Source organism: Poecilia formosa, unplaced genomic scaffold (assembly GCF_000485575.1).
Source record: "Poecilia formosa unplaced genomic scaffold, Poecilia_formosa-5.1.2 Scaffold25, whole genome shotgun sequence".
Lineage (NCBI taxonomy): Eukaryota > Metazoa > Chordata > Actinopteri > Cyprinodontiformes > Poeciliidae > Poecilia > Poecilia formosa.
In genome coordinates, this window is record NW_006799964.1 from 3,298,489 (window position 1) to 3,314,565 (window position 16,077).

At 39.7% G+C, this 16,077-nt stretch overlaps 1 protein-coding gene across 3 annotated transcripts in view; it reads left to right on the forward strand.

Annotated features, from left to right (window-relative positions):
- aopep (aminopeptidase O (putative)) overlaps positions 1-16,077 on the forward strand; it is a 93,306-nt gene that overhangs the window by 70,197 nt on the left and 7,032 nt on the right. For 2 of the 3 annotated variants that reach the window (XM_007548179.2, XM_016669531.1), the window contains exons 15-17: positions 7,052-7,168; positions 12,002-12,088; positions 12,206-12,354. In XM_007548179.2, coding sequence (XP_007548241.1) covers positions 7,052-7,168; positions 12,002-12,088; positions 12,206-12,346 — 345 coding nt within the window. In that variant the 3' untranslated portion in view covers positions 12,347-12,354. Of the gene's footprint in view, positions 1-7,051; positions 7,201-12,001; positions 12,089-12,205; positions 12,355-16,077 lie in introns of those variants that run through there. The other variant, XM_016669532.1, reaches the window with a different exon arrangement.

The window sequence follows — 16,077 nt, forward strand, 5'->3', positions numbered from 1 at the left end:
CTATGGCCAATGAAAAGTGAGATGATACGCAGGTAGCATTCCGTAATCACAACAGCAGGAAAAACAAGTGATGAACACGTCAACTGTTTTTCAGTGAATGATTTTCTGTTGACATGAAATTAACACCAGATGTTCATAACAACTCGAGTAAATCCACACATACAAAATAGTTAATTTATCTGTAATAAAGCAGACTCTCTCAAGTAACTGCTGAACTTTATGAATTGCTTGGTAGAAAATCCTTTGTTGGCAATGACCACTTCAAGATAAAACTGAAGACTGGGAACATCTTCCATGCACTCTAATCTTCACTTCTGTCCATAAAGTTTGCAGTTAGTTGATTGACTGGTGCGTAACAGCAGCTTTATCTTCTTTCTTTGAAACTAAGACTTTTCTTGGTACTACATTTGGATTATTGTCCATGGTTTCATTTGCATATTCCTATCAAGACTGTTGTGGTACATTTTTTATTAATCTTTCTTTCAGTAAAATGAAATGTGTTAATACGTTAAACTAAAAACCAATCCCACACAATGTTTTCACCTCTTGTACTTACACATTATATAGTACCGTTTCTCCTCCAACCATGCTGTGTGCAGTTGTACCCAAAGGGTTCAGTTTGGGATTTAATTTGTTTGTCCTTATGTTTAGCAGCAAATCTTAAATCAACTTTAGTGTATTTTTTCCTCAGCTGTGGAATCTCGCCTAGGGAGTGTGCATAGAGGCCATTGTGGTTGAGTGCATAGGTTGAATTAATTGTTTGCATGGAAATCCTGTATCTGTTATTTCCAGGTCAAGAGCAGGTTCTTGGACAGCTCATCAGAATGTTCTCTTGACTTCTCCGTCAGAAATCGTTTAAGGAACACCTGTTCATGACTGGTTCATGGAGAAGTTGTGCTTTTTGCTCTTTTGGATTATGTCAATTTACCAGGTGGTTTTGACGTTTAGAAACATGTCTTTAACCTCTGCCATGAATGCAACAATACGATTCCAGATGTTAACTTAAAAGATTTTAAACCCTTTTTAGGTACTAATTTATTTGACATTAATTTCCACTGGAGCTCACTGGAACGGTTCGCAGCCGAGTGTGAAGCGGCTGGGATGAGGATCAGTGCCTCCAAATCCGAGGCCATGGTCTTGAGCCAGAAAAGGGTAGAGTGCCTTCTCCGGGTCGGAGGAGGGATGTCCTGTCCCAAGTGGAGGAGTTTAAGTATCTCAGAATCTTGTTCACGAATGAGGGACAAAGGGAGCGGGAGATCGACTGGTGGATTGGTGCAGCGTCTGCGGTGAAGCCGGCGCTGTACCGGTCCGTCATGGTGAAGAGAGAGCTGAGTCAAAAAGCGAAGCTCTCGATTTACCGGTCGATCTACGTTCCCACCCTCATCTATGGTCATGAGCTTTGGGTCATGACCGAAAGAACGAGGTCCCGGATACAAGCGGCCGAAATGGGGTTTCCTCCGCAGGGTGGCTGGGCTCTCCCTTAGAGATAGGGTGAGAAGCTCGATCATCCGGGAGGGACTCAGAGTAGAGCCGCTGCTCCTCCACGTCAAGAGGAACCAGTTAAGGTGGCTCGGGCATCTCAACTGGCCCGAGCCACCTCGGGCCAGTCCCTCACGTCCTCCCCCAGGCGTGAAGGAGGACGCCTCCCTGGTGAGGTGTTCCGGGCACGTCCCACCTGGAGGAGGCCCCGGGGAAGACCCAGGACACGGTGGAGGGACTATGTTTCTCAGCTGGCCTGGGAACGCCTTGGGGTTCCCCCGGAGGAGCTGGAACAAGTGGCTGGGGAGAGGGAAGTCTGGGCCTCTTTTCTGAAGCTGCTGCCCCCGCGACTCGACCCCAGATGAAGCGGAAGAAAATGATGGATGGACTAATTTCCACTGACAAAGGGACAGGAATCCTTTCTATTCCCGCTGTCAATTGACTCCATTACCTGTTAAGTTATTTAATGAAACTAACATATGTATTTTTTTCTTTGTATATTTGGATTAGTTTGTTGCTGATGTCTGGTGTAAATTTCATGTCAAGAGCCTCATTATACATATATTTTAAGCAAAATCAATTGGGTGTTTCATTACTCATTGTCTGTTTTGTATTTAGTTTGTTAAAGCAAAAACATAAGATGATGACAGTGAAGATTAATTTTGCAGGGTTGAGCATGTCTGTCATATGTCTGGCTGCAGTAATAACAGGAAACATTTGAATCGACTTTCTCAGGTGTTCTGACCTTATTTAGCAAAGGGGATGTAAGTGACAGATTAATAATTTGAGTCCGATTTATTTTAAAATTAGAGCCTCCTGATGGAGTACAAGGTTCTGCCCCCCTCAAACAGAAAAAAAAGTGGCGCCAAGTGTCATTACCACAGAAATACTGAAGAAGTGATGGATTGCTGGGGAGAAAGTACATTTTGGCACGTTCAACATTTTCCAAAGGAGCAGGTGCAAAGGGATCAGAGGCAACTTTCATTCTGTCGTCTTCTCATTCTGATTTTTTACTGATAGAAATACCATAAATAGAGGTGTTTTGTATGAAAAGGCAGGTTAGCTCAGGTTTCCAATCATTGTCTATTGCATTAAAAATGCCTCCACTCCACTGGGGATGGGTTTGTCCTTATTAAGACATCGCACCGACTGTTGTTCCTTAGGTGCAGACTATGCCAGAAAAGCTCCCTATGAGGTAATGAACAAACAAGACTGTTTTATTGTATTCATAGCTTAAATACAATAAGCTATGAATACAGCTTATTGGAGATCATTTCCTGTCTTTACTATTGCTGTGTGGCATTGAGCTGTCAGTCAACTAACCAGTCTGTATTTATACCTACATCCACACACATGGGTGTTTGTGTGTGTCATTGTTCTGTAGAGGTTTAGAGGTCAGTGTGTGTGAGGGGACATTTCAGCAGCATATTTCCCAGAGGTCCTAACAAAGCTCAATTCAATGTACAGATGGCGAAACAGACCTCTGTCAGCGGATTGTGAACACTGGCGTGTTGATTGTGTTATAATGGAAGATGATGCCGTCTGGAAAAGTTTGGAATTCGATTTAGGTGTTTTCCAGGTCTGGATAAGTATAGGGGGAAAAAGTAGACTTTGGGAAACATTTAAATTTTCAAGTCTGAGCTGTAGGATTTTCTATCTGTCTTGACTATCAGCTCTTGCATTTAAAAACGGCCTGAAAACGTAGAATTCTGGAAATTCTGGGAAAAGTCTGTTTATTGCATGGATTCTGGTCCTAATATTCCCTGCCAGCAAAAGAAAAAAAAACAAAAAAACAACTCTCTATATGGCTTTGACTAAGCAAACAGGTGAAAGCCTCACAGTGGAAATATACTGCATGTTTACATTCAGACAACCTTTAACCTGTAGCTTTAACCATAGCTGTCTCTGTGAGTTTTCTTAGTTTGTTTTACAGCATGAATCATGTGATCAGGACAAAATTACTCTTCTCTTTAGTGTGAGGCATTTTGTAGAGAAATCTTGTCTCTACAAAAAAATATTGTCGAGAGCTGTAAAACCTATTCAGCTCTTTTTAAAAATTATATCTCGCTCAGTTTCAGAAATATGTTTACTATAGAATTCTTGTTCTAGTGTAAAATTATATAAATATTTTTCCCTTGCTTTAGATTTTGCAATAAAGAAAATCATCAAGTCTTTACTGAGAGAAAAACACATAAAATTGCAGTAAATTCTGCTGAAATTTGGCAGAGATGTATAATAAGAACAACATATAAAGTGTAGGTTTTGCTCAGTGTTGTGTAGGGGATGTACAAGTAAAAGTGGCTCTGGAGCCACATGTAGCAGACCCCTGGTTTAGGACGGAGGCTAAATGAATTTCCTAATCCATCATGGTTGAGACAGGAGAATGACGGATCTCAAGTTCTGAGTATCTACTTAACAGAAAGTAAGTTAAACATTTGTGCCACATTAGTGCTGGTTTATGCTGCAAAACCTTTTTTTGTGCTAATTGCATTATATAAAGACATGAATAAAATTTTTCAGACATTACAAAAGTCTGGTAACATTTATTTATTCACGAGGCATTTATTTTTCACCACTGAGTGAAAAAAACAGATTTGTCTAATTTTTTTTTCTATTTGTGAAAACAAGCTATTGAGAGCTGTGATATATATATATTTTTTATTTTATAGAGACATTTTTAAGAATTAATGTGGAGGGTGCTGCAGGTTTCTAGACAGTATAAAAACTATTGGTTGAGAAAAGTTTGTTTTAAAAAAAAATAAAAAAATCATCTGTGGATTTGTTTCTCTCCCAGCTTGTTTTGTATGACACAAACAGAAGCTTAATCACTGTGAAAACATTTCTGAATTTTTCTTGTTCACTCTCCTAAGTTTTTGTCTTTTTTTTTAAGGTTGCAAAATGAACACCACAAATTTTAAGGAGCACAGCGAAAGAAATTCCAGGTGTAGGAAAAAGTAGCAGAGAACGTTGTGTGAATAAGTAATCTGCTTTCAGGCACGTGTTTTATTCTCCTGAGGGGTTCTTTAAGGAAACAGTTCAGGCCATCTTGAGGCAGAAGCGTGGGAAACAAATTACTCATATTGGACTTTGTGGGGTGGAAAAACAGCTCCTGATATTTTCCTGTAAATTTTAGCTAATTGTAAGATTGAAGTAACAGAAAATACGGTCCTTCTTTGCCAGCAACGGCAAATCCCGTGTCCCTGTTAAAGTGCAGGATAGTGTTTGCGGGCGCCGCTGTTAACTGCTGCTGAAGTCATGAACGGGTTACGTTTGATAAGGGAGACGGTTCCATCCCTGTCTGCCATGAAGTGCACGCTGTGTGTGACGGGATAATAACAATGTGAACTAGTTTCAAATGTATCATCATTGACCAGGAATTTGTTTCTGGAGACACTGGTGCAGACGTATTGATTACTGCCATAGCAACATAAATACATACAGGCAAAACAGGACCTCACAGTCACGGCGTGCAGCGAGGTTGTGTGAGCGCTCCTGTGAGAGCGGTGTTTTATTGCTGCCAACTGCTCATTCTCAAAGAGTAGGGAAGGGAGGGTGGGGGTGGGGGGTTGAGAGAGATCATGGGTGGGCCCCAATGAAACTCATTGAAGATGGAGACGTCACTTCAGAAAACACTCAGCCTTCACAAAATGGAGGGAAGAGAGACGGAAAGAGGGAGTCAATAGAGGGTGAAGGGAATCCGGGATATCACATGTTAACTATTGTAAATGTGTGTGTGTGTGTGCGTGTGTGTTGCAGCAGCGCACCGCCTTGCGGAAATATTCATACCTCTTCAAATTCTTCAGATTTTGTACCGTCACAACCAGTAATCTGTTCATATTTTATGTGATGGTTCAACACAAAGTACAACATGATTGTGAAACTGAAGGGTAACAATAGATGGTTTCCAAGCTTTTTGCTACAAAAAGTACAGTTTGTTCAATTGAAAATCAGCATAAATCCAGCTGTTCTGCGAAGGCTTCAGAGGTCTATTAGGGAACGTTGGAGAGCAACAGTGAGGATAAAGTTGCCAGTTGCTTTAAATCAGGGTTATCTTTTAAAGCAAAGCATCAAGCTTTGAGCACCTCACCCTGTTTGATCTAGAATCTTAAAAAATAAACAAAAACTGACAGTATTAATATTAAGTAGCTGCCACGACTGTTGACAGAAAAACTATTGGCTGCGCACTTGAAAAACCTGGACTTTATTGAAAAGTTGGGAGACGAAAGTCACTGTTGAGAGAACAAAACAGATAAGCAAAGAAACATGAGATGTCTTTTTTATTTTTTTTTATTTTCCACAAGCAATCCAAATCTGGTTGGAGTTAATGGGAAGATGGGTGTAGCTAGATACAGGGCAACCCTGGAAGAAAACCTGGTTGAGGCTGGGATGGAGGGTTACCTTCCAGCACAACACAACCCTAAACATGGTGCCACATCTACAACGGTTCATGTTAAAGCACATTCATTTTACAAAGGTTACTTTTACAAAGTATTTACTCTTTCTTCTGATGTTTATTTGTAAAATTTTGAAAGGCATGTATTACTTTCCTCCTTTTCACATAAAATACCAATAGAATAAGTTCAAGGTTCCTGTTGTAACGTGACTTAAGGTCGTTGTTTATGACATTCATGCATGATTCATTCACTCCAACCTAAGGTAGGATGTGTTGTTTCTTTCTCGCACTCTGCCTCCTCTCAGTCACACACAAACTTCATACTCATTTTCACATTGGTCTCTATGGGGCCTCCAGCCATTAACTGTGTCCCAGGCTGGGAGCAGGGGGGGAGAGAAAGTGTTGGGTGTACCCAGCAGGGAAGGCAGGCAAGGCTGGGCACAGCTGTCCCCAGAGGAGGAAGCCACTTTCTCATATCTCTGCCTACATGGTTTCCCAGAATACTCGTCTCTGAAGATTTTAGTCATCTGAAAAAGAAAAAGGCTGTTTACTCCAGGACAACAGGATAAAAGGAGGCAAAAGCCAGAAATTCTTGAAAACATTTGTTCTTTTTTTTTTCCTTTCTATTTTAAGACCCAGAAATGATTGCACTATGGGATTCCAACGATTAAAAAGCATAATTGTGCTAACAAAAATAGACTTTTATAGCACTGTTTATTCCCAAACAGGATTCCTTCTTTTGGTTCAAAGCTAACACAGACGGCATCCCTGCTTGCTTTCATCTCACTTCTCTGTCTTGCTCTCCAATCGTAATATTTTCGCTTCGTCTCGTTTTCTCCTGTAATATTTCTTTGCAGCCCAATATCCTTCCACATTATCATATTTATTTATTTAGCATCTCTCATATTCCTGTGTTTGAGGAGTTCAATTAAGTGCCAGATTTCTGCTGATTTTCTTCCGTGAAGGCACAGAGAAGAAGATTAAGCTTTCAGAAAACAATACAAATGTGCTTGCAAGCAATATCCGGTATTTAAATTATTTTGAAAGCTTGGATTATTTTGCTTGTTTGGTGTTGTTTGTTGCAATGAAGAAGGTTACACGTGTAATCTTTACGAGTGTGTCAGAGTAAGTTTCATAAGTGAGCCTCTATTGATGTTATAAACCGTTTTGTCTCCTCAGCTGACGACGGAGCAGCTGGTGATGCTTTTGGAGCTTCTGCTGGAAGAGTCGGAGCTGAGTGTGTCATCGATGCGCGCGCTGCACAAAACCTACAATCTGCAGAAACAAGATGCTGAGGTGAGACACAACGTGCACATAAGCTCAGACAAGTGAGCAAACATAACCAAAGTTCTCTGAACTCGACTACAGGGATAAAAATCTTGTATAAATTTCTATACACCTTGGAGTTTTCAAATTTTGTCATTGGATTAAGGTCTGGACTTTGACTAGGTAGGTCTAACACCTAAATATGCTGTGGTTAAAAACAATATGCCATTGCAGCTCTGCCTGTATGCTTAAGGATGATGCCCTGCTGGGAGGCGATAGAGAAGAGAAGCATTCCCACAGCATGATGCTACCACTGCCGTGTTTCATGATCACGGTTTTTAGTTGGGGAAAAAAAATAAAAAATAAACATCTTGAATTTTCCATCTGCATTACATTAGGGTCCATTTATCCACTTTTTGTAGGTAATAATAAAGTCATTGAAGTGAGTGGCTGTGATGTGACAGAATGCAGAAAAGTTCAACTGTGATGAATACCTTTATAAGCCAATGTAGGTTTTATATGTGTGTGTGTGTGTATATATATATATACATACATATGTGTGTGTGTGTGTGTGTACTTTTAAAACAGTATTTGTATATTTTTGACTGTATAACCAAGTTTATTTTGCTGTACAGAGTTGATGTAAAGTACAGGAAAACACAGCTGTGGCAGAAACCCGTAAACTGTCCACACCAACCTCTGTCGTTAACACATGGCTCATTTTGAAAAGGAAAAACTTGATACATATTTAGGTTTTTACAGCTTCCTTTTAATTATACGAGCTGTTTTTGAGGCTGCAGTGCGTCTAATGGGACTCAGATGTTTTGTTGTGGAGTCACTTGAGCAGTTACTGAACTGAGTCCTGATGAGAAAAGGTGCATTAAAATATTTCAATAGAAAAAATTGCATTGTCTATGACATAATCACACGAATCAAAAAACCGTATCCTTTTAATTTGTATAATCGCTCAGTGGCTGCTTATCGACCTCGTAGTAACAAAACGAAGGCCGCTCTATGTTTGGCCTCGGATCCAGCTTTCAGGACCAGGAGACTTCCTGGCAGATAAAATGCAGATTCTCCTCCACAATTTCCAGGAAAAAAAGCTCTCACTATTTGCTAAAAATAAGCAGGACCATTACGCAAGTAGTGATGCGGAAATAACACACTTGCAGAAACATTCGCACTTACACACCTCTCTAAAGGCAGTGGCGCTGTCCGGGGTTATTTGTCTCATTCTTAAGAGATTAATCAATTTCAACTCTCCTCATAAATCCGGTTATTTATTTTTCTGTGTCTGAAACTTATTTTCTTCCACTTCTCACTCTCTTGCACCACATTCTCTTCTGATAAATGATAATTCATTTGTATAAAACTCTTGGATTAAAACAGATCTGAGTGCCGTTTCAGTCACAGATGGGAGATTTCTGGAGTTAATGAATATTGGATGATATAAATGGATGTTTATGATTCTAAAAGGGAGCTGATAATACAATCACTTTATAATGGTGCTTTGTCAGATCGAACAGCATACATGCCACCTCCTCTTTTGATAGTTTCACAACATAACATATAAATATATATATATATATATATATATATATATTATATTTCATTGAAATGTGATCACAGCATGCTGTTACATAATGTTTCACCATATGTTCTTGTGCTACACAAATATCTGCAGAGTGCCGAGACACTGTGGAATAAAAGTGATAAAGCTCGTCTTTGAGCAGAAAATTCTGCCATGTAGCATTTTTGTGACTGTGAAAATCTGAACCAAAGTGAGAAGCTGACTGCCATTGTGCGTGCAACCAGGCGGCTTTGTGTTGGCTGTTAGTGGCCATGAATATTTGTGCTGGTGGACCTGTGTGCATATGTTTGCATGTAAGAGTGCGGGTGCGTGACTTTGGCCCACTTCCCTCCTAACCTGGTGTGATTTGAGGTCGAGTGTAAAGCTACCTGTGCACGTTTGGTGGGGTGCACATGTGTGAAAGGCGACTCATTCTGTTAAGTTTGCTGACCACAGGTTGCTCTGGAGCAGTTCAAGAATTTGGTCTATGCTGAGTAAAAAAAAGTTGTCAACTGTTGCAGATCCTTTTTCTCATAAACAGTTATTATCTTTTGTGTGAGTTCTGATCTAAGGGTAAGATTATGTAGGTTGCATCAAACATCCTTTAGGTATTTTTTTTAAATACTTTCTGTCCTGTCAAATTGTTACAGGATTTTGCTCATGTGGGTTGTAGTCTGTTGCCTCTGAGGAGAGATGGGACAGGTGGGCATTAAATTACAATGTTCCAGCCTTATAGTGCTATATCACAGTGTTTACACTGTGAAACTGAATTCACATCATAGTAAGTGGATTAAACTTTATACAGCACTTTTCTAGTTATACTGACCACTAAAACTGCTGTACATTGGAGCTACAGTCACTCACAAATCTATGAATGAAGTCCATTACCATGTTTGACGTTTGATAAAAAAGTATCAAAAATAACAACTGTCAAACACTAACAGACAAAAAATGCTATTAACATGATTGTTGAGACATTTACTGGCTGGAAAAACATGTAAAGTTGGAGATTTCTTTATCTTCCATTTACATTTTGTGCATGATAGCACGAAATTAGTGACTAAATTAGTGCCAAAATTTCCCTCCCTCCTTTAGCAGGCAGTTGGGACACTTTACCCCTTGGCCATATTGTTTAAAATGTAACTGCCAGGCTGGCTGATAAATGGTAAGTGGTAAAAATATGAGAGTAAATTACCAATAGGTGACGATCGTCAATCATCATGTTTCAGAACAAATTAATCAAGTGAAAGCTCATTTGAAATGTACATACTTCCCCGACCAATGATGCAGACAAAACAAACCTTCCTGAAGTGACCACTGATCCAGCAGATAGCAGTCAACCTGCACTAAAAAATCAAGCTCATACACTATTAAGCAGAGTTTGGAGCATTTAGATAGCAGCAAATAAAGACAAAAGATAGTGTGTAACTCTGCTTGCACACTGAATATTTAAGCAACAGTTGTTGTTCCTGTGTGTGATAACACCGGGGGTAGAGAGGAGTGAAGGGAAGAGCGGTGGTGCAGTAATAAATGAAGGAATGCCACTGCGTAATTGCATGTGCTGTCAGGAAGAGGGGCCCTGCGAGAGGAAACATAGTTTAAAAAAAAAAAAAAAGGGAGAAGAAGAGGTGCACCAAGCAGCTGCTGTGCCCCAAGGCTCTCCCCAGGAATGTAACCCAGTATAGTCAGCAGCTGCTGGGGCTGCACAGGCCAGGAGGGCAGAACTGGCACTAGAGGGTAAACATATTGTGCACACTCTTGCAAACACAGGAAGACATATTTCTAGAGGGAAATGGAGCTGAATTTTTTAAATTTATCTCCTTTTCGAGTCCTTACTAAATACAACTTAATAAAAAACAAAAAACTAAACTAAAACTAACCTTTTTGGCTTCCAAATGAAGCATTGGTCGGTCTCAGTTGTGACACTGCAAAGATGAAAGGAGAAGGATGTAGCGTTTTAAAGACTCAAACTTCTGTTATGAGAGTGAAAGCTTGAAAAAAGGCCTTGGAGGGATCACTTCTGCTCACTTTCTAAAACCTCTAAATGAATTCCTGTACCTTTTCTTTTCCCCAAAGCTTGAGCTGCTGAGATCAAATCAATCACCAGAAATCCCACACTGAATTCTTCAAGGGACTAGTTTATTACCCTGACTCTATGGAGACACTTTGAGGAAGACTGAAAACACCCACGAAAAATGCAGTCAAGGGGGAAACAGCAAAGCTTTAAAAGAATTGATGATGCTTTAAAAGATTTTTCATCTCGGAATTTTTAGCGCTCCTCAATATCTTTTATCGTCCTCTGCCAGTCTCCTCAACAAATATATAAATGTGCATACACACACACACACACACACACACACTCATGCGCGCTCGTATCAGATGATGACGGATGATGGTTGAGGCAGGGACAGAGGCAGTCTCTGATCTCTCCTGTAACCGCAGCAACAGAGCTCCTATTGATCCCCCAGGAAAAAGGCCAGGCTGCAGCTTTCACAAACGCACACACACATACAGTTAAACAACAAATACACAGTCAGAGAATCAAATTGAAGTTTCATCACGTGTTTAGATATTATTTTCAGTCTTAACAGAAGCCCAGATCTGTTAATTCTACATTAACCTCTTGAAATTTTTAAACGAATGAACTGCTGTATCCCACCTCTGATCCAATGACCACTGGAGATGGGCAGCAGGCCACCTGCGACCCTGCATGGATAAGCTGTTCCAGACAGTGGATGGGTGAATGGATTTTTAAAGAAATGTAACATTCAATACTATTGTGCTTCTCAAAGATAACGCAAGAATGATTACCAAAATTTACTGACGAGTCGACTAAAGACGTCAAAGAAAATCAAGTGAAGTCAGGTTTATTTATCGTACATTTCATACAGCAATTTCAAATTCAATATGCTTATAAATAAAACCATAAAACTAGGTCATCAAACATGGACAATTTATAAATCCTAGCAATGACAAGATATGTTGTTTAACAAACTGGTTGGGTGCTATGGCTGCGGCAGTGAGCCTGTTTTTTTATCCCAAGACGCCTAATTTGCAGCGGCACTTATCCTGTGACAGTGAATGTCTACAAACTAAATTAAGCCTACGACTACATTGGCATAATTATGGCACCGCTTGTGCTGCCTTATCACCTACTAGGCCACGTAGCTTGGTAACTATCTTTCTTTAAAGCCCACAGGTGTTGCAAAGAAGGGAAAATGTACAATATTCTGAAATTGAAATTTAGTATTTATCACTAACAGTTGTTTATTTTCCCCCTGTTTTGGTTGCAGGTCCGACATCGCTGGTGTGAGCTGGTGGTTAAGCACACTTACTCTCAGGCTTACTGTGATGTTGAGGACTTTCTGCTTCATGATCAGGTAAAACATTAGCATTAGCCCTCTATTCCATAATCATTAAAGTCATGTAGAAAAGAAAAAGAGAAGATTTAGAACAAAATGTGTGTGTGTCTCTGTATGTGTGTGTGTGTGTTTCAGGCGATGGGTGTGTATCTTTACGGGGAGCTGATGGTTCAGGAGGATCCAGAGCAGCAGGCGTTGGCTCGTCGATGTCTCACGTTGGTCCAGGAGGAAATGGACCAATCAGCACGCAGAGTTGTGGAGGAGATGATTCTGTGACACTGGAGGTGAAGTGTCATTTTTGTTTAGCAGATTTTTAGTTTTAGTCGCTCCTACAGGGTTTCTGTTACTCTACTGAACAGTAGCTTTTAGTTCTGCTGGTTCTTTTCCTTCCAACAGTTTGAGCAGAAACTGCTAACTTTAACCAACACGTGTCTTAAAAGTCCAGAGACTTCACTGAAAATTAATATGCACTGGATACGTCAGGGTTCTTACTGAAACTTTGCCTTATTTGACCTGGTGCTCTGTAGAGGCACCTGATAAAGAAAGCTCTGTGTTGAATCTATTTTGATCCAATCGATCCAAGCAGGGAGTCTACATGTGAATTTGCTGGCTACCTTTACTGCGCATTCCTTTCTGACCTGTAAGTGAGCTCCTGGACTCGTGAGGCTTCACGGCAGCACCATTACCATATTTGTCAGAGAAGGAATTTGGGAATTTGTTCCTCAAACAAACTGTGCTGGAAGACAGTAAAGCAGAGAAAATGGGTCAGTGAGCATGTGCTGAAGGGCTCAGGATGGTCTAGACTCAGTTTGGAGCGATTTGCACACAGTCCAGCCTGGAATTCCTCCACTGGGTGTTGTTTATATGCATAATCACAGCTGTCAACTAGTGGCCTCCTGGCTTATCCTGAGCAGTGAGGGGTTTCTTACTCTGGCACAAAATGAAGGAAAGATGAAAAGTTTCCTTCTCTCATTTGGAGAGAACGAAAAGGGAATCAGAGACTGGTGTGCAAACAGATCACCTGGATGTTGGACAATTTAAATAATTATAACAAAATGTTAGAAGCATACCGGTCAGGGAATTATCTTTTTTTTTTCCAAAATTGCTGGATATAGTTGTCTTGTCTTGTGTTGATGAATTTGAAACAGAAAGTGCCTGAAAAATCACCCTTATTCATGAGTAAATCCAACTGTTTTCATTTTCTATCCAAGAGCTTTTGTCAATGTGAATCAGCAAGCAGGTCGTTTAAAAAAATGTCCTAGGTGTTAAAAAAATAAAAACAGACTGTCACTAAATTCTTAGCACAATGGAGGAATAATAAATGCTGTAATGAATTAGTAGTGTTTAAATTAGAGCCTCACAATATTAGGAAAACATCCAATATGCAATAGTGATATATGTATATATACACATATATTTATTCTCAACAACATGGTACTACTGAAACAGATGCATCTGGCTACACCTGGTAGTTTGGCAAAGAAACAACCTTGTTTTCTTTGTTGTTGCATTAAACATCACTAAATAGAATGAAGCTATAGAGAGCCTGAGGGCCTGGCACTTAAAGTAGAATTAACTATTATTTACTGTGGTCCAACCAGTTCAAAGGAATAACAGTTCATTTGTGATATTCTTTTACAGCAATACCTTAAATGTTAATGAAAATGAAAGGCAAGAACAGCTATTTATCCAAATGTTTTATAAATAACAGGTTAAGGCTTCAGATGACAGGTAGTAAAGCTCATCATCTCATGACGGTTTGCGCGACACAAGGAAAACACGACCTCGCAACGTTTTTGGCGAATATTATGATGAAGCTATTTGTTGAGATGAATTACTGCTTCCTATCTTTTCTATTAGCAAAGTGTCCCAAACACTCATCCTGAGCTCTGTGGTCACAAGATCTATATCGGGTGTGGGCATTAGGGACAGTGAAGGTCAAATATATTACTGCCCATCCCAGAACCTTTATGTCTGGCACTTAAAATATTATAGCACACTAAAAATGATATCTTGGCAGTTCTTTGCAGTAGGAAGTTTGTGCACTTTCAAGTTGCAATATCAATTGTAATTTGATTGATGTTGATACTGAAGACTGTTTACCCTTTCAAAAATGTCATATTTAAACGCTGTTGCAGATGTATTTTTTTTGCAATTCTGGTAAACATGTGTAAATAGATTTTAAATAGATTCACCTTTAATTTATAATAATCCCACATAATTAAAAAAAAATCTATCCTTTAAATTGATTGCAATTATTCAGTGAGGGGAAAATGGCACAATAAGAAATATTAACTATTTGCACTCTTTGTAATCTGTCCAAAATATCTATAACTGTACAAAATGTACAGTTTACTCATTTCTAGAGGAAAGGAACTTCTTATCGGATATAAATATGATGCAACACATAGGCCCATTTCTCTTGCCAGTGGCCCTACCAGGAGCATCTACATCTGTCTTGCCACCAAGAACAGTAAGGTACATAGTAAGGGAGGTATACAGGAAAAATCACAGTTTACAGTGAAAGAACTGCAGCAATGATGACATATTAGGGTCAAAAAGTTTAACACATATGTTAATATATAAATTGGTTATTTTTATTGATGCCACAAAAAGCTTTTCCAGTCCTCAAACGTAGCCATGTGGAGAAGGCTAAACTCCACTGGGACTGTAACTGGAACCACTGGTCAAATAAGACTAAAATTAAAATTTTAGGTTCGTCTGGCGTGCTATGAAGAATATATGTGCAAAAGTTGTTACATAGTATGAGGGAAGTTTGTCTTCAAAGGCCTTGGGAACCTTATTAGAGTGCGTGGAGTAAGGAATTCTTTAAAATACCAGACATAATTAAATATTAATTAAAGAATCTGGTGGCCTTTGCCAGTAAAAATGAAAATGGGATTCCACAGGGTCTTGAAAAATAATAATGATCCAGAAGTTGCAGGAACATTAACTGACCAAAGACTAATTCAATTTTCATCCATGGCCATCAGAGTCCCCAGACCTAAATCCTATAGAAAACCTGTGCGGTAAACTTACGCTTTAAGTAAAGAACATAAGAGTATTCGGGACGATCCAAATTATGTTTTCAGTTCCGTTCCTGGAAAGCCAGTGTCCTGCACATTTTACATGCCTCCCTGTTCCAAAACACCTGAATGAAATGAATGGCTCATTACCAGCCCTGCAACACTGGACATGCAGAGGAGGTCAGTCAGCCATTTGATAAAGGCTTGCTGGAGCAGGGATACACCTAAAAGTTGCAGGATTGTGGCTCTGGAGAACAGGAGTTAGAGGCCCCTGATCTGGATCTATTCTCTACAAGAGCAGACTAAGTGCTCAGCAATAAATGTGCTTCTAGGGATTTTGGTAAAACAATTATTTCTTAAAATGCCATTTATTTTTTTTCCACACACTGAGCAAATACACTCAGATTAAACATTAGGTTTTTCAAAAGATTTGATTAGAACGCTGTTATAGAAGACTAATTTATTTTAAGGCTTTTTACACATCTTCACCAGATGTGGCTGATGCCGTGTCTGAAACTTACATGAAAATTACATGATCATAAAAAAAAAAAAAATCCCACCAAAATATAAGCAGGTACAGCAAATGATCAAATGGAGCTGTGTTATTATTTCTCCTCCCTCCACCTAATAACACTCGAGAAGGCATCCGTGACCTTGGTTAGCTCAGACTTTGCCAGAAGGTGCTGCTAAAAACTCGTCCAGCATCAAACCTCGCAGCTCTGAATCCGCTTCGTCGAGCTGCCACGGCAGGCTTTTATCTTCAGATAGTTTTTTTTTTTTCCCCCTGCATTTGCTCTAGATGCGAAAGGATTTCTCTACAATTGTTTGGCATCCGGCTCTGTCCTGATAAATCTCGCTGACACAGACACGCTGCCACAACCGTTCCCACATCCTTCTGCCATTCCTCCTCCTCCTGTCACCTCAAAAAGAGCAGAAGAAGCATTTAGAGATTAATACTCCAACTTTTACTATGGCTTCCCC